Source organism: Semicossyphus pulcher, unplaced genomic scaffold (genome assembly GCF_022749685.1).
Source record: "Semicossyphus pulcher isolate SPU_LCO1_2020_fin unplaced genomic scaffold, fSemPul1.0.p SCAF_11, whole genome shotgun sequence".
Classification (NCBI taxonomy): domain Eukaryota; kingdom Metazoa; phylum Chordata; class Actinopteri; order Labriformes; family Labridae; genus Semicossyphus; species Semicossyphus pulcher.
This window is the reverse complement of record NW_027211615.1, coordinates 30884697-30905560: the sequence shown is the minus strand read 5'-3', so window position 1 is coordinate 30905560 and position 20864 is coordinate 30884697. Positions and strand designations below refer to the sequence as shown.

Here is a 20864-nt window from a genome sequence, read left to right as displayed (position 1 = left end):
CTTTAACTGCAGATGTAAATTAACCAGGAGATGTTCCAGCTGGCATCAGTCTCCTGATACTCTTACAAGGCCTTCAGATTCATGCTTTCCTCTAAGACAAAGATGGACCAGGGAGGGTTTGTATATAGAACCCCCATATGGTTCTTTCTGCTCACTGTGGGTTGTACAGTTTGTTTCTTTGATTCAGTAGTGAATTAGAAAGCACAAACCTGTGGCCAATGTGTAGCACTGTGACAAATCCTGGTACCGTTTCTGTACAATAGAGCAGTAGAGGACTCCAACATACTGGACTTTTACCTCATAGGTGTATCCAATGGAGAATACAGGGACTTCCAGGGCAGTTCTGTGGGTGTCGCCGTAGAGAAAGTACCCTCTTTGAGCCGCCAGCTGTGATGTCAGAGGCTCCTGGTCGACGCCCACCTCCCAGAGACTCTGAGCTTGCGATGGTCTGACCACACTGAAGCTGATTCCACCGTCTGAACACTGAGCTGTGATCTCTGGAGGGACTTACAGTAGAAAGTCTGCATTTAATACCCAGCTGTGCTGACGGGTTTAACTCACATATGTCCTGTAGACCAGAGGAAGGTGAATTCATGTTTCAGGACCAGTGTGGAGCAAACAAGTCTTCTTACATGCATTGTAAACTTGTGCTGTGATGACTGCGTGGTGGTGGTAAGAGTCTCTCTGGGGCATGATGGTCAGAGTGAAGTTTACATCTATGGAGTACTGCACCACACCTTGACCAAGGTACTGTTGGGAAAAGACAAAAGTTTCTCAGAGGCAGAACGCAACAAAAAGGCATGTTCAGCCCAAGATCACCACATCAGAAGACAAATTATGCTCATCCTGCAGGATGCATCCTCATGAGAGGGATCAATCAGCACTTGTAACTTCTCATCACTGCCATACAGGATTATAAAGCAGCATCTAGTTTCTAGTACCATACTGTGGCGTGCATCTGCTTTCTCTGGTTCTGTTGTTTCCACATTCTCAGCTGCGTTTGGTTCTAACTAATTCAGTCTCTGCATCATGATCATCATGGATGGAGCACACAGGACTTTAATTGCATTACTTTTATTGCAACATGTAAGACTTCAACATGCATAACAATAGTATCCATCACTACTGCCGTAACAGTCACAGATCAGGCCACATCCATTTAAACAATTCCATGTAAAACCACAAAGCTAAAACAGATCAACTAGGCCAGCAACCAGGCTAAGCTGCAGGCCAAATCCTCAAAGACTACACTGGAGAAATTCTGGTTAGTCTTAAGAATAAAAATGAAACATGAATGCATTGTTCACTGCTTACTTCAGAATTACATCAGATCACAACACAGAGCCTGGTTATTGCTGTATGTGTCGTACATGTCTGTGTGGACCCCTCACCATCCAGTGGACAACTGAGTCTTCAAAGGGCAGCTGGAGTTTGTAGGCTCGGCTGCCATTGGTGTGAACAACTGGACTGATGCTGTGGCCGTGCTCAGGGCTCTGAGACATCAGTTGCTTTTTGTTGATTCGGACTTTCTCTAAAATGACATCAGCAGGAATGTTTCCCAGGTAAACCCTGAACACCTGGTCCTCATTCATAGTCTCTACAGGAAGAAACAGAGCAAGAGAGAGGATAAAGAAACACATAGAAATGGGTGATTCATGAAAATCAAAAATATTCTCCCCATTCAGGAATAAACTGTTAAACTTTACCTGCTGATTTATTGATTATTCATCCTGTCTAGAACAGATTTGCAGATTTTACCATTATGACTCCATTACCTTTTTGTGAGCAACAGTCAAAAACCCAAAGACTTACGCTAACGGGGAAGGCCCTAGAGAATTTGGGGTGTTTCTCCTTAAATCAAAATTCAGATTTCGAACGTTCTCTCTTTTTCTATGAGTGAACTATGTGAACCGTCATAAAAGCCTTTTAAGCTGCAGACCAAGGACTTTACAGGTGGTAAACTAGGAGACTCACGGTTGAGGCTGAAGGGTGGTCGGCAGAGCAGCGGTGTGTCAAGCACTCTGAGCATTCTGTGTCTTGTGTCGATGCTGCTGCCGTCTTCAAAGAGCAGCGAGAAGATGTGTTCATACAGCAGGAAGATCACATACGTCTCCTTGTACACGTTGTTCGCCACCAAACTCTGCCGAGAAGAACAGAAAACAAACCTGCAGTTTACCATGTTGTTATCCGCTTGTCAATTATGACATTAGTCCTCATTTGATTGCATCTGTTGTTCCTTTCTGAAGTTGAAATGGGGCTGACCGTACCGTTCTGTGGCCCCCCTCTGCCCCAAAAGGAACCCTGATCTGGACAACATATCCTTGTTGACCAAGGCTGAATCCTCTGGCGGTTGCAGTTGGTTCATCCAGCAGCATCCCATCCACCCCCAGACCAAGGCTTCGACTTTCAAACCTGGCTCCCTCCCCTACAAGAGGGGACATGACCCGGGGGACATCCCAGAGTAGCTGGGCACCATCGAAAGAACCCGAATCTGAGGGACGATCAACAGACTCCCTGTAAGCAACATCTATCCACCGGACAGGAGACCTGCTTCCTGTTTAGGTGTGATTGTGTTGGAGAACTTACTCACTGTGCAGGCCATGGAAACATCGATCATCACCACCATCAGCCTCTGCTTAATGAACAGAGAGACCCGGACTACCTCCACAGGGATGCCGTCGACCTGACCATAAATATAAAATGTAAATGTAACCTATGAATGTATAAGGAACTTTCTAGACTATAGACTGTCTCTCTTCTTCCATGTGTGTCTCACCATTGTCAGCTCTGCGTGTGACTGTTTGTATTGCGAACGAAGCACAATCCTCTGGGCAGTGGTTGTCAGGCTGAAGCCCTGCCTCTGGGCTTCACTGATGGACATGGAGGAAACCTGCCCACCACTCTTCAGGATCATCAGCTGCCAGACAGAACTTGCTGTCCTCTGCGCCTGCAAAGACAACCAAACAAACAACATCAAAACTTCAAAGTTCTCCAAAGGACACCGAGTTCATTTCGGTAGTTTTGTTCATTACAAATAAAGATCTTCAGATTAAAGAGTTTCTAGACGCAACTTTATTAGTTGCTGATTATTTGACTACATGGAGATTTTTAAACAGGCTGAGGGACATAAAAAGCTCAGTCACCATGGAAATCAGCAAAGCAACCAGGAAATCCCTACCCAACGACACCAGGATGCACTGTGTCTTATAAAAGGATTAACATTTCCACCAAGTCCTTTAAGTCATTATCAGCAAAATCTTCAAATCATCTCTGATAAGGTTTTGAGAGAATGAAGGAGCAGTGGTGAAGAAATAAAAAGACAAGGACAATTTTAAATGTTATATATATTTTACAGTGAAAACATTGTCACATTGGAGTTAAAAATGTGCTCCAGCCCTCAGGTATTGCTGATGTTGTGTTGGTGGGATCTTACCATTGAGAAAGCTGCCTGCCACATCTGTCCATCGCCCCCCCAGAGTCCTCCACATGAAGACTCTCTGTTCACGTTTACCTGGACGACACCATGATACAGCCTTTAAACCACACCAGTCTCACGCAGCTTTCAGATACTTTGGACACAAATCCATTCCAAGACTTCATGTAGTGAAGTAGTTTTCTGACCTCCATGTAGTCTTCCTCACAGATGATCTCTCTGTGAGTCCAGATCAGACGAGAACACACCGCAGAAACAGGCCGACTGATCCACCTGCCCCCAGCATCACTCACGATCACGTTAAACCTAAAGGTGAACACCTCGTCCTTCTGGAAAACACGAAACAAAATGGCTGCTTCTCATGTCTCTTGAACTGCATCCATGCTTCCTTCACTTTCGCGTCTTTCACTTGCATCTTAACCCATCTTAGGCTGCTTCCAAAGTCTCTTATTTGATAGCTCCTCACCCCTCGCCCGAACCGGAAGTAGTTCCGGAGCCGCCATATTGAGGACCGTCTCAAAGCTCTTATCGCTGCGCGGAGGAGCGAGGAGCGAGGAGGGAGTTCCGAGGAGCGATAAGTGAGGATACACAAGAACAGCCTCCACGGAAGTCTTTTACTGGCCGACACGCCCCCTTATTACAGATCAGTTAGTGATTGGACGCTGCAGCAGATCGGACTGATGTGAAACTTCACAACATCACCGGAGTTTCATACCGCAGAGAGGAAGAAGCGGACCTTAAAACAGACTTTACAGGGCGCCTTGAAACCGACTATAAACAACGCCGGTATAATGAGTTGGTATCTGACAAGCTGAGATCGTTTAGAACGAAATATTGATCATAACTTGTCGTAAAATATAGAAAATGCAGTGAATAACTGCAGATTTGATTTGTTTTCTGAGTAAAAATAAGTTTCATACAGATTCATTTCTATTAAATGTAATCTAAAGAAATACCTCTCATCATGATCAGTTATTCCCCTGCTAACTTTTATTACAGATGAATGAATGAATTCAGAGGGAGCAGGAGCGTCTCTCTGTCAGCAGGTAACACTTTTTACGTGTGAGCGTGATCATCAGTGAGGTCGGGTTTGATCAGCGTGACGTGATTTCTATTTATCCTGAAACTTTGAGCCTAATCAATAATGTTCATAGTTCATGAGCAGACAGTATTTGGGCTGATTAAATAATTAACTCAGATCAGATTATCTGTGATCAAACATGTAAATAATGAACAAATAATATAAAGACACAGTGCTGTAAGAAATGTCCGTCTGGCTCTGCAGCAGGAACACAGACTGCAGCCTGTTCAGCTTCAGTTGTTTATAGTTGGTTTCAAGGCGCCCTGTAAAGTCTGTTTTAAGGTCCGCTTCTTCCTCTCTGCGATATGAAACTCCGGTGATGTTGTGAAGTTTCACATCAGTCCGATCTGCTGCAGCGTCCAATCACTAACTGATATCTAATAAGGGGGCGTGTCGGCCAGTAAAAGACTTCCGTGGAGGCTGCTCTCATGTATCCTCTCTCCTCGCTCCTCCAATCAGCGATAAGAGCTTTGAGACACTCCTCAATATGGCGGCTCTGGAACTACTTTCGGTTCAAGCGAGGAGCGAGGAGCGAGGAGCGAGGATATATCACATAAGACATATGAGAAGCAGCCAAAGCTCATCACAGCTGCAGTCAGTCAAAGGCAGAGCTACCTGGTTGTGTGTTGCGGAGAGGCGGAGCTATTCGGTTGTGTGTTGCGGAGAGGCGGATCTATTCGGTTGTGTGTTGGAGAGGCGGAGCTACCTGGTTGTCTGTTGGAGAGGCGGAGCTACCTGGTTGTGTGTTGCAGAGAGGCGGAGCTACCTGGTTGTGTGTTGCAGAGAGGCGGAGCTACCTGGTTGTCTGTTGGAGAGGCAAAGCTACCTGGTTGTCTGTTGGAGAGGTGGAGCTACCTGGTTGTCTGTTGGAGAGGCGGAGCTACCTGGTTGTCTGTTGGAGAGGCGGAGCTACCTGGTTGTGTTGCAAAGAGGCAGAGCTACCTGGTTGTCTGTTGGAGAGGTGGAGCTACCTGGTTGTGTTGCAAAGAGGCGGAGCTACCTGGTTGTCTGTTGGAGAGGCAAAGCTACCTGGTTGCGAGTTGCAGAGAGGCGGAGCTACCTGGTTGTGTGTGAAGCAGGAGTAGTATGAGGCTCTGAAGGTGGTGGAGCCGTCCATCTTGAAACTGCTGATGGTATAACCACAGAGTGAGGCGAGCTCCTCGCTGATGGAGTGGATGCCATTTCCATCTACATCAGTACAGAAATGTTACAGAATAGGTGAACAGGTAGACAGATGAGCAAGTAGACAGGTGAACAGGTGTACTTGAGGCTTTTAGAGTGTAAATGTTAAAGAACTGACCTACAGCTTCAAAGAGGGGTGTCTGTGTGGAGGTGACGTGGATCCACAGGTAACGATCCCGACACTCCGACTGAACAACAGGCTCTGCAGAACCTGACAACACAAACAATCTGAAAAACGTCTGCTTCAGTAAACAAACAAAGAGGGTCATTCAGAAGGTAAAAGGTCACCTACAAACATCGAAGATTTAAGTTACTTTCTGTGGTTGTGGAGAAACCAGCAAAGACCCCGTAAAGAAACCAGCAAAGAAACCAGTAAAGACCCTGAGTCTGTTTACCTTCCAGTCGACCTCCAGCTGTTCTTTCTGTGAACTCACAACAGATGAAGAGGAGTCTGCAACAGAGAGGCAGTGAGGTTATGTTTTTACACATACTACGAAGCCAGTTCAACACACCCCAATTTTCTTTAGGTAAACTGTCTCGACAAAGCCTGAAGCCCCAGTCAGAGATTACAGTCAGAGATTACAGGTATCATGAAGGTGGTTATGAACTGTCTGTTAACTCAGGCTCTCTGCTTCAGGCTCTGAGCGCACTCACGGAAAAAGGGGCGATTTACTGACTGTTTGAGATGCGATGATGAGTATTTAAAAAGTAATTACTGTAAAAACCAACACTGCTGCTGCAAAAAGACAAGAGGAATGCTGCAGAAATTAATGTTTTGATTTTACCTCACTTAACGCTCTCAGTGCCTCCCATTTATTTCTAATTTAACAACTACACATACAGCACAACTCTCACGCTGTAATAATGATACACAGGATTTCAGGAGTATAGTCAGAAGCTTCAGATACTTTCAGTTCATGACAAATGGAAATAACTTCAGTATTTGTCCAACTACAATTCAAATGAATGTCTTGACATAGGCTCTGTGATGCGATGATACAGTATGTGCTGCTGTACCTGCAGGGCTTCGTTCTGTGTCTTTACGTGCAAAACGTTACGTTCCAGAAGTTTCTGTATACATCCATACAGCTGAGGAGCAATATTACCCACAGAGAACATCGTCAGAACTTTATTAACGACAGGACAGCGCTTTACAGACGATTTAAGCCCAAACTCTGAACATAACCTAGTCCCGACCAGGTGAGCTTTGCAGAGTAAGTTACCATGGTGATTTAACCAGGTTAAAAGAGAGCCAGCTTCGTGACACTGAAAACCCTAAGTTCAGGCTCAACAGACCCAACGAACTCTCTAATCTTCATAGTACACCCCTCAGGTGAGCCAAATGTTACCTGTCCAGGTGAGCTGTATGTTACCTGTCCAAGTGAGCTGTTTGTTACTTGTCCAGGTGAGTTGTATGTTACCTGTTCAGGTGAGATTAGTTGGACTTACCCCATGATGAAAGCAGCAGTTTTCATGTTGAACCCGTCTCTGTCTCTTCTCTGTCTCTGTGGAGGAAAAGTTTTCCCTCTGCAGTCAGGTGAGCTAATCAAATGGTTTCCCTGGTAACAGGGGCAGCCACAGCTGATTCTGATTGAGTGTGATTACAGCAGGAGCTCCTCAGCAGATCCAAAGACCTCTAACTAACCTGTAAAGACCCATCAATGTAATCTAACATCAAACATATCTTTATTTATAAAGTGCTGAATCACAACGACTAAAACCACCGATGCCATCTCACATCAGTCTGCAACAGTTATTATACACTGAGTGACCTGTCTGCCTGTCTGTCTGTCTGTGTCTTTCTACCTTCCTGTCTGTCTCTCTGTAGGTCCAGTAAAAGCTCCTCTTCTTGGTTCTGGTTTTCACACCAGTGTTGGGAAAGAATCCAGAGCTCAGACCCTGCAGGGCGGTGAGTGCCTCCATCATCATTCATCTATTTACATTCAAATAGTTAGTATAGGAAACCCTCTGTGTGTCAGGTAAGAGTCAGGTATAGGTAACCCTCTATGTCTCACAGGTAAGAGTCAGGTATAGGTAACCCTGTGTGTGTCAGGTAAGAGTCAGGTATAGGTAACCCTGTGTGTGTCAGGTAAGAGTCAGGTATAGATAATCCTCTATGTCTCACAGGTAAGAGTCAGGTATAGGTAACCCTGTGTGTGTCAGGTAAGAGTCAGGTATAGGTAATCCTCTATGTCTCACAGGTAAGAGTCAGGTATAGGTAACCCTGTGTGTGTCAGGTAAGAGTCAGGTATAGGTAACCCTCTGTGTGTCAGGTAAGAGTCAGGTATAGGTAACCCTGTGTGTGTCAGGTAAGAGTCAGGTATAGGTAACCCTGTGTGTGTCAGGTAAGAGTCAGGTATAGGTAACCCTCTGTGTGTCAGGTAAGAGTCAGGTATAGGTAACCCTGTGTGTGTCAGGTAAGAGTCAGGTATAGATAATCCTCTATGTCTCACAGGTAAGAGTCAGGTATAGGTAACCCTGTGTGTGTCAGGTAAGAGTCAGGTATAGGTAACCCTGTGTGTGTCAGGTAAGAGTCAGGTATAGGTAACCCTGTGTGTGTCAGGTAAGAGTCAGGTATAGGTAACCCTGTGTGTGTCAGGTAAGAGTCAGGTATAGGTAATCCTCTATATCTCACAGGTAAGAGTCAGGTATAGGTAACCCTGTGTGTGTCAGGTAAGAGTCAGGTATAGGTAACCCTCTATGTCTCACAGGTAAGAGTCAGGTATAGGTAACCCTGTGTGTGTCAGGTAAGAGTCAGGTATAGGTAACCCTCTGTGTGTCAGGTAAGAGTCAGGTATAGGTAACCCTCTATGTCTCACAGGTAAGAGTCAGGTATAGGTAACCCTGTGTGTGTCAGGTAAGAGTCAGGTATAGGTAACCCTGTGTGTGTCAGGTAAGAGTCAGGTATAGGTAACCCTCTATGTCTCACAGGTAAGAGTCAGGTATAGGTAACCCTGTGTGTGTCAGGTAAGAGTCAGGTATAGGTAACCCTGTGTGTGTCAGGTAAGAGTCAGGTATAGGTAACCCTCTATGTCTCACAGGTAAGAGTCAGGTATAGGTAACCCTGTGTGTGTCAGGTAAGAGTCAGGTATAGGTAACCCTGTGTGTGTCAGGTAAGAGTCAGGTATAGGTAACCCTGTGTGTGTCAGGTAAGAGTCAGGTATAGATAATCCTCTATGTCTCACAGGTAAGAGTCAGGTATAGGTAACCCTGTGTGTGTCAGGTAAGAGTCAGGTATAGGTAACCCTGTGTGTGTCAGGTAAGAGTCAGGTATAGGTAACCCTGTGTGTGTCAGGTAAGAGTCAGGTATAGGTAATCCTCTATATCTCACAGGTAAGAGTCAGGTATAGGTAACCCTGTGTGTGTCAGGTAAGAGTCAGGTATAGGTAACCCTCTATGTCTCACAGGTAAGAGTCAGGTATAGGTAACCCTGTGTGTGTCAGGTAAGAGTCAGGTATAGGTAACCCTGTGTGTGTCAGGTAAGAGTCAGGTATAGGTAACCCTGTGTGTGTCAGGTAAGAGTCAGGTATAGGTAACCCTGTGTGTGTCAGGTAAGAGTCAGGTATAGGTAATCCTCTATATCTCACAGGTAAGAGTCAGGTATAGGTAACCCTGTGTGTGTCAGGTAAGAGTCAGGTATAGATAATCCTCTATGTCTCACAGGTAAGAGTCAGGTATAGGTAACCCTGTGTGTGTCACAGGTAAGAGTCAGGTATATGTAACCCTCTGTGTGTCTCAGGTAAGCGTCAGATCCAGCAGCTGGGCAGTCAGCTGCAGTTGAACCAACACTGTTTGGACACGGCCTTTAACTTCTTCAAAATGGTCGTCAGTAAACACCTGACGAGAGGACGCAAGACAGAGCACGTCATCGCCGCATGTCTCTACCTGGTGTGTCGCACGGAGGGGACACCACGTATCCTACCAACCAGCTACACACTTACTGATATATAGTGTGTGTGTGTGTGTGTGTAATTTTACCCTTATAATCAGTCCAGACCTTACTGTGACCTTTAACCTCCTGAAGTACTGCTGGTTTCCTTAACCGTGTTTCAGACATGCTGCTGGACCTAAGTGATCTGCTGCAGGTACAGCTGACCTGTACTGTCTGTAGACTGTAGTCTGTCTGTCATCTGTCGGTAGTCTGTCTGTCATCTGTCTGTAGTCTGTCTGTCATCTGTCTGTAGACTGTCTGCAGTCTGTCTGTAGACTACAGTCTGTCTGCAGTCTGTTTCTAGTCTGTCTGTAGACTGTCTGCAGTCTGTCTGTAGACTGTAGTCTGTCTGTCATCTGTCTGTAGACGGTCAGAAGTCTGTCTGTAGTCTGCAGTCTGTCTGTAGATTGTCTACCATCTGTCTGCAGTCTGTCTGTAGACTGTCTGCAGTCTGTCTGTAGACTACAGTCTGTCTGCAGTCTGTTTCTAGTCTGTCTGTAGACTGTCTGCAGTCTGTCTTTAGACAGTCTGTCTGTAGACTGTAATCTGTCTGTAGGCTATAGACTGTCTGTAGTCTGTCTGAAACTGTGCTTCATGTTTTCAGGTGAATGTTTACATTCTGGGTAAAACTTTTCTGCTGTTGGCTCGTGAACTCTGCATCAACGCTCCCGCCATCGGTGAGAACCTTTATTCATTGTTTTTAATCTAAACTGATCTAAATGTTTACAGAGCAGGACAACAGACACATTTCATTCAGACAGACACATTTCATTCAGACAGACACAATGAATTTAACAGACACATTTCATTCAGACACATTACATTCAACAGACACATTGAATTTAGACATGGTATGGAGAGGTGAGAGCCTTGCAGAGTGTGCAGCCCTGATCAGCAGCACGGGATGTACACGTGTTTATGTCCTCCTGTTTTTAACAGTCTTTTAAACTGAACACAGAATATAAAACTCTTTCTGGGACTCAATGTGATTTTTTAATGTGAGAAGTTTATTCTGTCTGTAGGCTGCATTTGTGAAGTCCCGCTCTTTATTAGCACAGGGTTGAAGCTGTAGGGGACTACAACATCAAACATTTCTTAATGAACTTTATGTCAAAGAAGCAAGAACATGTTTCACTGTCAGTCACTTCAACTTTAAGGTTCAATCAGGAAATCGTTTCAGGAGCACACAGCAACCAATCAGCTTCCAGTTCTACTACGACAGCCAATGTCTGTGAAGGTTCTCAGTCATCCAGGTAATGGTAATTCAAAGTTTATTGGATGAGAGGTGAAACGTCTTCAAGAACTTCAACTAAGTCCAGTTACCATTTTGATTAAACCTTGAAATACAACAGCCAATCAGCTTCCGGTTCGGGGCAGCAGTCCTGTCAGAATCAGAGCTCGTGTTTTCTGATTTTGACCTGAGAGTGAGACAGGTTCTATTTTAGCAGTAGAAGACCACCTCAGGGATCTGTCCCCCCTGCACCCCGGTCCCATTGGTACTGTCTGATGAACACTGGAATTGGAAGGTCACTTTCCCACACTGCACCTCAGTCATCCCCTCCTGACCAAAGTAACTCAACTCGTTCCCGTCCAGGACAGCGCTGACAGTGTAGAAGGTGTCCTGTTCAACTTGGACCGGATGTTCAAACCACACGGGAAAGGTGCTGCTGGACCCGTCTGACAAAAACCTGGTGAGATTCTGGGCCAGAACTGCTCCCTGCCTCTTCAGCTCGATCTTCACGCTGTACTCTGCCTTCCCCCCGCTCGACCCGTAAAGCCCAAGTCCGGCCATGAAGATCCGACGGTCCACTGCAAACTGGATGCTGTCACAGCGTCCCCTGTAGCGCCACTGGTTGCTGCGGTAGGCCGAGGACTGGAAGCGGTGGCACCTCTGCGGCACAAGGCCAGCCCGCTTAAGCAGAGGAAACTCCAGCCTGGGTTTGTTGGACGCAGTGAACCACAAGAAGATATCACGAGTCTCATTCAGGGTCAGAACGTCCGACTGTGCTGCTCCGTCTGCAAACTCTTGCAGCGTCATGGAGGGGATCCGGACCAGGTACAAAGCCTTACCCAGAACCACCCGCTGGTTCCTAGGGGTCACTGCCACACCCTGACGTCGACACTCAGCTGCCGCCCAGCTTAGCACTGCCTGAAAGATGGCGACTTCAGGGATGTTGAGCGAGTCTCTCTGCAAGATGATCTCCAGCGTGGGCAGGTCGATCTCACAGAAACCTTCAGACTTCAGAGCAAGGTCGGCCTGGGCATCGATCACCTCCCAGCAGCGCTGTGTCAGCTCCGGCTCCTCAAACAGCCTGCTCTGAGACAGCAAGACACAGGCATTCCTCGCCTCCAGACTCGTCTCCAGAAACGACACACAGGCCTTTGCCAGAGCAGGAACGATGTACTTCTTAGCAGCGTAGAGCGTGGCCAGCACTGTGTCTGCCTCCAGCTGGATCTCATCACTGTACATGTACCTATCAGGTCCGGAGACAGAGACAGAGCAGGATCACGACCTGGGCCTAAGACTGAAACAGAGCAGGATCAGGACCTGAGACAGAGACAGAGCAGGATCAGGTCCTGAGACAGAGACAGAGAGAGAGCAGGATCAGAACCTGGGCCTGAGACTGAAACAGAGACAGAGCAGGATCAGAACCTGAGACAGAGACAGAGCAGGACCTGGACCCGAGACAGAAATGGAGCCGGACCTGGACCCGAGACAGAGATAGAGCAGGATCAGGACCTGAGATAGATGAGTGTCTGTGGTTCTGGTTTTGCAGACTTGAAACTTTAGGACTTACTTTAACAAGATGAGGAAAGCAGCCGGCTCCACGTCAGGGATCTGGATCTCAGATTGTCCCTCAGCCAGATCCCCATAAAACATAGCTCCAAAGACCGAGCTGCCCACAGCCAGCACATACTGCAACACAGACAGGAACCAATCAGAGACCTGAGTCAGAGGTCTGAACCAATCAGAGAGACCTGAGTCATAGGTCCGAAACCAATCAGAGACCTGAATCAGGTGGACCAGGTGAGGCCAGTTTAAGTGTGTACCTTATGAGCGGGGACTCTCTGAGTGTCTCCTGGAGGTCCGACGATGAAGTGAACATCAGCCATGTGCTCGTTGTTGAACATCAGAGCATTCCTGCAGGAAAACAACAGCGACAAAAACATCAGCAACATCATCATCAACAATAACAACAACAACAACATCATCAACATTATCAACAACATCATCAACATCATCATCGGGGCGGCTGTGGCTCAGTGGTAGAGTCGGTCGTCTTTCAATCAGAAGGTCGGAGGTTCGATCCCCAGCTCCGTCAGGCTACATGTCGAAGTGTCTTTGGGTCTTTCAATCGGAAGGTCGGAGGTTCGATCAGGCTACATGTCGAAGTGTCCTTGGGCAACACACTGAACCCCAAATTGCTCCCGGTGGCATAGCCAACAGGTATGAATGTGATATCTGATTGACAGTTGGGCACTTTACGTGTGTGAATGTGTGTATGTGATATGTTTTGAGTGGTCGCAAAGACTAGACAAGCGCTATATAAGTACAGTCCATTTATCAGCAACAAAAACATTATCAACAACATGCTGTAAACCTTCATTATCACTGTCATTAGACACTGAGCCGCTGTCCAATCACTGACCTCTCTCTGAGTGTGGGTTGTGTTTCCTGTCGGCTATCTCTCTCCTCTTCGGCAACGTTGACCTTCGATTCAACTTCGTCTCTGTCTGAATTGTCATGGTTACCCACTGGCAGCTCCGATTGGCTCTGCTGGATCAAAGTCTTCTTCACTTCCACCTCATTACTGTGAGGGAGGCTGGTAGAGAACAGTTCAGCTGCCATCTTCTCCTCGTCACAGCGCCGGCGAGGTCTCAACCTCACAGCATGTTGACTTCCTGTCAGAGATGACTGAGATTATAATACAGAGGGGTATACTACGAAGCAAGTTCAACATACCCAGGCTTTCATTGGGTAAGCATGCTCAACAAAGCCTCAAGCACCAGTTAGAGATAACAGGTATCACAAAGGTAGTTATGAAGTTTCTCTGTGAACCCAGGCTTTCTGGCGCCGGTTTAGCTCAGCGCTTAAATCACTATCCACTGTTCTCTCCCAATAAAGGCATGAAAGCTCCCCCCAAAAAAAACGCAGGCTTTCTGCTTCAGGCTCTGAGCGCGCTTACAGAAAAAGGGGCGTTTTACGCGCCATGTGATGCTTCTTCCACACAAAAAGAAGCGATCATCGGCTGTCTGCTTCAGTCAGACTGATTAAATGAGAAGCAATGATGAAAATATAAAAAGTTATTACGGTAAAAACACTGCTGCAAATAGGCAAGAGAGGAATGCTACTGAAGTTTATTATTTTACCTCCCGAAACGCTCTCAGCGCCTCCCGTTTATTTCTAATGTAACAACTACACACAGCACAACTCTTTCACTGTAACAATGATACGCATGATTTCAGTAGCTATAGTCAGGAACTACAGGTAGGTCAGATGCTTTCATTTCATGAAAAAGTAACTTTAGTATTTGTCCAAATAGAAAAGTTTTATTATCTGCTTTTAGCTGCAAAACCAGCCCTGTAAAACGGACCTGGCAGGACCAAACACAAAAACATGATCCAGTGTCCTCAGATGCTGCGTCTTCATCGTTCTTTTACTGTATGGATGATCTGCTGAAAGTGTTAATTTTACCCAAAGAAAACAGGTAAAAACGAGAAGAGGGAGACTGGAGGGGGGGTCATATAGACTGGTGAAGGAGGCCAGCTCTTTCCTGGGCTGCCCTCTTGACCCTGTGGAGGGGGTGGCTGACAGGAGAATGATGGCCAAGCCGTCGTGTCTGATGGACCACACGTCCCACCCCTTGCAGGACACACTAACACCACTGGGGAGCTCGTTCAGTGACAGGCTCCTTCACCCGCGGTGTCTCACGGAGAGGTACCGCAGGTCTGTTCTTCCTGCGGTGGTCGGACTCTATAATCAACAGTAAACAGTCACACCAAACGGACAGTGTGCAACACCACCCCTCCACTCTATATTTTTAGGATACACTTATTTACTTATTTTTATATGCCCTTATTTGTAACATTGCACTATCCACTTTGCTGCTGTAACACTGTAAATGTCCCCGTTGTGGGACGAATAAAGGATTATCTTATCTTTTATTCATCACTAACTGAATGCATAGGCTCTGTGATGCGGTGATACAGTACGTGCTGCTGTACCTGCATGGCATGCAAGTGTTCATTTTTCTGACAAGTTTATTTTTAATTAGTTATTTGATGCTGTCAAAATGATGATTGACAGCTCTGTTGACAAATTTGGCTCCTGCAGCCGATCAGTTCCTTGTGAGCAGAGCAGAGGACGATCCGCGAGTAGAAACGTACCTAAAACAATCACTACAGTCGCTGAAGTTTCCATACCTGTGAACTTTAACCTCAGACCAACACAAGAAGCTGTTCTGCTGTTAAACACGCCGGCGTGCGGGATCCTTGCTGTTTTTTCGGTAAGTTAAGTGTGTGTTTGGGTTAGCGGAAGTGGCTACGGCCGCTTCACTCGCCGATCTCTACTGCACAGACTCTGACTCCAAATGACGTCACCATCGCAAGATGGCAGCGCCTATCACAGGGTTTTTTTGGCATCAATTTCGTACAATGGGAGCAGATGGAGACGCGTTGTCCATCTATAGTCATTGGTCTTTACATGCAGAATGTTACGTTCCAGAAGTTTCCGTATACACATAACCTCAGCTGATGATCTATACTACTCACGGAGATCATCATTTCAGGACATTGTTAATGACAGGGTGGCATTTTACAGCCAATTTTAAGCCAAAACTCTGAACATAACCTGTTCCCGACCAGGTTAGCTTACTCTGTGTAAGTTACCATGGTGATTTAGCCAGGTTAAAAGAGAGCCAGCTTCGTGACAAAGAAAACCCCGGGTTTAGGCTCAACATACCCGGCTAAACCTCTAATCTCGCTTCTTTATTCACCCCTCTGACGTGCAGATTAAAGTGCAGCACTGTAACAAGATCCTGTTTGTCTTTGAATAGTCACATTTTACATTTATGAGTACTGACTGACCTTAAACATCACACTTAACAGTAAACACACAGATCTTTTTTCATCAGACAAACCATAGAGGTTAAGCTAGGCTAACATCACTGTACATCAACATCACAACATCATTACGTGGCTAGGCTAACATCACTGTACATCAACATCACAAGATCATTACGTGGCTAGGCTAACATCACTGTACGTCAACATCACAACATCATTGCGTGGCTAGGCTAACATCACAACATCATTACGTGGCTAGGCTAACATCACTGTACGTCAACATCACAACATTATTACGTGGCTAGGCTAACATCACTGTACGTCAACATTAACAACATCATTACGTGGCTAGGCTAACATCACTGTACGTCAACATCACAACATCATTACGTGGCTAGGCTAACATCACTGAACGTCAACATCACAACATCATTACGTGGCTAGGCTAACATCACTGTACGTCAACATCACAACATCATTACGTGGCTAGGCTAACATCACTGTACGTCAACATCACAACATTATTACGTGGCTAGGCTAACATCACTGTACGTCAACATTAACAACATCATTATGTGGCTAGGCTAACATCACTGTACGTCAACATCACAAGATCATTACGTGGCTAGGCTAACATCACTGTACGTCAACATTAACAACATCATTACGTGGCTAGGCTAACATCACTGTACGTCAACATCACAAGATCATTACGTGGCTAGGCTAACATCACTGTACGTCAACATTAACAACATCATTACGTGGCTAGGCTAACATCACTGTACGTCAACATCACAACATCATTACGTGGCTAGGCTAACATCACTGTACGTCAACATTAACAACATCATTACGTGGCTAGGCTAACATCACTGTACGTCAACATCACAAGATCATTACGTAGCTAGGCTAACATCACTGTACGTCAACATTAACAACATCATTACGTGGCTAAGCCAACATCACTGAACGTCAACATCACAAGTTCATAACTTGGTTAGGCTAACATCACTATACGACAACATCACAAGATCATTACGTGGCTAGGCTAACATCACTGTACGTCAACATCACAAGATCATAACGTGGCTAGGCTAACATCACTATACGACAACATCATTACGTGGCTAAGCTAACATCACTGAACGTCAACATCACAAGTTCATAACTTGGTTAGGCTAACATCACTATACGTCAACATCACAACATCATTACGTGGCTAAGCTAACATCACTAAACGTCAACATCACAAGATCATTACGTGGCTAAGCTAACATCACTAAACGTCAACATCACAAGATCATAACTTGGTTAGGCTAACATCACTATACGTCAACATCACAACATCATTACGTGGCTAAGCTAACATCACTAAACGTCAACATCACAACATCATTACGTGGCTAAGCTAACATCACTAAACGTCAACATCACAAGATCATAACTTGGTTAGGCTAACATCACTATACGTCAACATCACAACATCATTACGTGGCTAAGCTAACATCACTAAACGTCAACATCACAACATCATTACGTGGCTAAGCTAACATCACTGTACCTCAACATCACATGATCATAACGTGGCTAGGCTAACATCACTGTACCTCAACATCACATGATCATAACGTGGCTAGGCTAACATCACTGTACCTCAACATCACATGATAATAACGTGGCTAGGCTAACATCACTGTGGGTAAGAGATTTTTAATCCTTCCCTTCATTTCTTTATTAAATAGAGTTAAAATACATTTAAAGCAGCCTGCTGTCTGTTGTCAGGCTGCTGCTTTGCACAGACTCAAACATAGCAGCAACAACACTGTAGAAGATTAACTAGATAACACTTTAAAAATGGATGATACATTCCATTACAATTAACAGTACTACAGTAACATCAGTGTGGAGTGTGCAGTGTTACAGTAACATCAGTGTGGAGTTTACAGTATTACAGTAACATGGTAGTGTTGGTGGACCAGAAGGGACAACACAGAATTAATCCAGCCCACGTGATTTTATCTGACGGTCGGCTCACAGTCCGGTCACGGAATGCGGTGTCACAACAGTCATCGATTGTCAAATATCATCCAGACGGTTCAATTAAACAGACCTCAGCTCAGACGTTACACACTGACTGTGTTCAGCTTATTCGGTTAATAATAAGCTTCACTGCACGTTAACAAAGCGAACCGGAACCGTCACAAATGGAAGGAGTCTTGGTGTGTGTGCGTGTGTGTGTGTTTACCTGTCACACTCCCCGCGGCGGTATGTCCTGCCGTTATCGGTAAATACACTTTGGAGCCAGCCTCTGTTTGTCTCTCCGGGCGCCATTTTAGGTCCCACTGCAGCTACATCCGCCTTCACCGAGCTGCTCCGCAAGATGGCGTCAGAGTGCGGGAAAACTTTTCAAAACACTGAAAAGAATTAACTGATTAACAAGTTTATACAGAACAGAAATAATGTGTGTACTACACACATTTAACTCAAATAAACACATAAATTAACTAAACACACAGTTTATTTATATAAAGAAATGCTCTATCTTTCTATATCCTCCTTCTTGTCTCCTCTCCCTCTCTCCTCTTCCTCCCACCTACACCTCCTTCTCAGACCCCTGCCTGTACATCCCTCGATTTGCTCACATGTTGGAGTTTGGGGTGAAGACTCATGAAGTTTCCATGACAGCTCTGCGTCTCGTTCAGAGGATGAAGAGGGACTGGATGCACACAGGACGCCGCCCCTCTGGACTATGTGGAGCAGGTACAACATGGCTGCTGTTACCATGTCAACAACAATCATCAACAAGCATTCATTTATTTACCCCCCCCCCCCCCCCCTCCTCAGCTCTTCTTGTAGCAGCTCGGATGCACAAGTTTCGTCGTACTGTGAAGGATGTGATCAGCGTGGTCAAAGTGTGTCAGACAACTCTGAGGAAGAGGTGATATTACATTTAAAAACAGATTAGATCCCACCAGATTACAAGAGGTCACATGTAAAGACAGCAGATTACATCAGGTCACGTGTAAAGACATCAGATTACAGCAGGTCACGTGTAAAGACATCAGATTACAGCAGGTCACGTGTAAAGACATCAGATTACAGCAGGTCACATTCAAAGACAGCAGATTACAGCAGGTCACGTGTAAAGACAGCAGATTACAGCAGGTCACGTGTAAAGACATCAGATTACAGCAGGTCACGTGTGAAGACATCAGATTACAGCAGGTCACATTCAAAGACAGCAGATTACAGCAGGTCACGTGTAAAGACATCAGATTACAGCAGGTCACGTGTGAAGACATCAGATTACAGCAGGTCACATTCAAAGACATCAGATTACAGCAGGTCACGTGTAAAGACAGCAGATTACAGCAGGTCACATTCAAAGACAGCAGATTACAGCAGGTCACATTCAAAGACATCAGATTACAGCAGGTCACGTGTAAAGACAGCAGATTACAGCAGGTCACATGTAAAGACATCAGATTACAGCAGGTCACATTCAAAGACAGCAGATTACAGCAGGTCACGTGTAAAGACATCAGATTACAGCAGGTCACGTGTAAAGACAGCAGATTACAGCAGGTCACGTGTAAAGACATCAGATTACAGCAGGTCACATTCAAAGACATCAGATTACAGCAGGTCACGTGTAAAGACAGCAGATTACAGCAGGTCACGTGTAAAGACATCAGATTACAGCAGGTCACATTCAAAGACATCAGATTACAGCAGGTCACGTGTAAAGACAGCAGATTACAGCAGGTCACGTGTAAAGACATCAGATTACAGCAGGTCACATTCAAAGACATCAGATTACAGCAGGTCACATGTAAAGACAGCAGATTACAGCAGGTCACGTGTAAAGACAGCAGATTACAGCAGGTCACATTCAAAGACAGCAGATTACAGCAGGTCACGTGTAAAGACATCAGATTACAGCAGGTCACATGTAAAGACAGCAGATTACAGCAGGTCACGTGTAAAGACATCAGATTACAGCAGGTCACATTCAAAGACAGCAGATTACAGCAGGTCATGTGTAAAGACATCAGATTACAGCAGGTCACGTGTAAAGACAGCAGATTACAGCAGGTCACATTCAAAAACAGCAGATTACAGCAGGTCACGTGTAAAGACATCAGATTACAGCAGGTCACGTGTAAAGACAGCAGATTACAGCAGGTCACGTGTAAAGACATCAGATTACAGCAGGTCACGTGTAAAGACAGCAGATTACAGCAGGTCACGTGTAAAGACAGCAGATTACAGCAGGTCACATGTAAAGACATCAGATTACAGCAGGTCACATTCAAAGACAGCAGATTACAGCAGGTCACGTGTAAAGACATCAGATTACAGCAGGTCACATGTAAAGACAGCAGATTACAGCAGGTCACATTCAAAGACATCAGATTACAGCAGGTCACGTGTAAAGACAGCAGATTACAGCAGGTCACGTGTAAAGACATCAGATTACAGCAGGTCACATTCAAAGACATCAGATTACAGCAGGTCACGTGTAAAGACATCAGATTACAGCAGGTCACATTCAAAGACAGCAGATTACAGCAGGTCACATGTAAAGACAGCAGATTACAGCAGGTCACGTGTAAAGACATCAGATTACAGCAGGTCACGTGTAAAGACAGCAGATTACAGCAGGTCACATTCAAAGACAGCAGATTACAGCAGGTCACGTGTAAAGACATCAGATTACAGCAGGTCACATGTAAAGACAGCAGATTACAGCAGGTCACGTGTAAAGACATCAGATTACAGCAGGTCACATTCAAAGACAGCAGATTACAGCAGGTCACGTGTAAAGACATCAGATTACAGCAGGTCACGTGTAAAGACAGCAGATTACAGCAGGTCACATGTAAAGACAGCAGATTACAGCAGGTCACGTGTAAAGACATCAGATTACAGCAGGTCACGTGTAAAGACAGCAGATTACAGCAGGTCACGTGTAAAGACAGCAGATTACAGCAGGTCACATGTAAAGACATCAGATTACAGCAGGTCACATTCAAAGACAGCAGATTACAGCAGGTCACGTGTAAAGACATCAGATTACAGCAGGTCACGTGTAAAGACAGCAGATTACAGCAGGTCACGTGTAAAGACAGCAGATTACAGCAGGTCACATTCAAAGACATCAGATTACA

General features: G+C 45.4%; 2 protein-coding genes across 2 annotated transcripts in view; one reads left to right on the top strand and one right to left on the bottom strand.

Moving 5' to 3' along the window:
* Window positions 1-20864, top strand: part of brf1b (BRF1 general transcription factor IIIB subunit b) — a 55759-nt gene that overhangs the window by 10578 nt on the left and 24317 nt on the right. Inside the window, exons 3-8 of the mRNA XM_069657791.1 lie at window positions 7525-7605; window positions 9436-9609; window positions 9750-9781; window positions 10232-10304; window positions 18304-18453; window positions 18538-18631. Of these exons, the coding sequence (XP_069513892.1) occupies window positions 7525-7605; window positions 9436-9609; window positions 9750-9781; window positions 10232-10304; window positions 18304-18453; window positions 18538-18631 (604 nt within the window). The remainder of the gene's footprint in view (window positions 1-7524; window positions 7606-9435; window positions 9610-9749; window positions 9782-10231; window positions 10305-18303; window positions 18454-18537; window positions 18632-20864) is intronic.
* Window positions 10310-18020, bottom strand: LOC138585452 (BTB/POZ domain-containing protein 6-B-like). Its single transcript, XM_069657792.1, has 5 exons — window positions 17939-18020; window positions 13278-13530; window positions 12679-12769; window positions 12426-12544; window positions 10310-12101 (listed from the first exon to the last, which is right to left on the bottom strand). Exons 2-5 carry the CDS (start codon window positions 13475-13477, stop codon window positions 11069-11071), a joined length of 1443 nt encoding a protein of 480 aa, XP_069513893.1. The 5' UTR covers window positions 13478-13530; window positions 17939-18020; the 3' UTR covers window positions 10310-11068.

Coding starts and splice junctions, on each gene's coding strand:
- LOC138585452 (XM_069657792.1), bottom strand. CDS start 13,477: ATGGCAGCTGAACTGTTCTCTACCAGCCTCCCTCACAGTAATGAGGTG. Junction 12,545..12,678: donor AGAGAGTCCCCGCTCATAAG/GTACACACTTAA, acceptor TCTGTGTTGCAG/TATGTGCTGGCTGTGGGCAG. Junction 12,102..12,425: donor GCTTTCCTCATCTTGTTAAA/GTAAGTCCTAAA, acceptor CGGACCTGATAG/GTACATGTACAGTGATGAGA.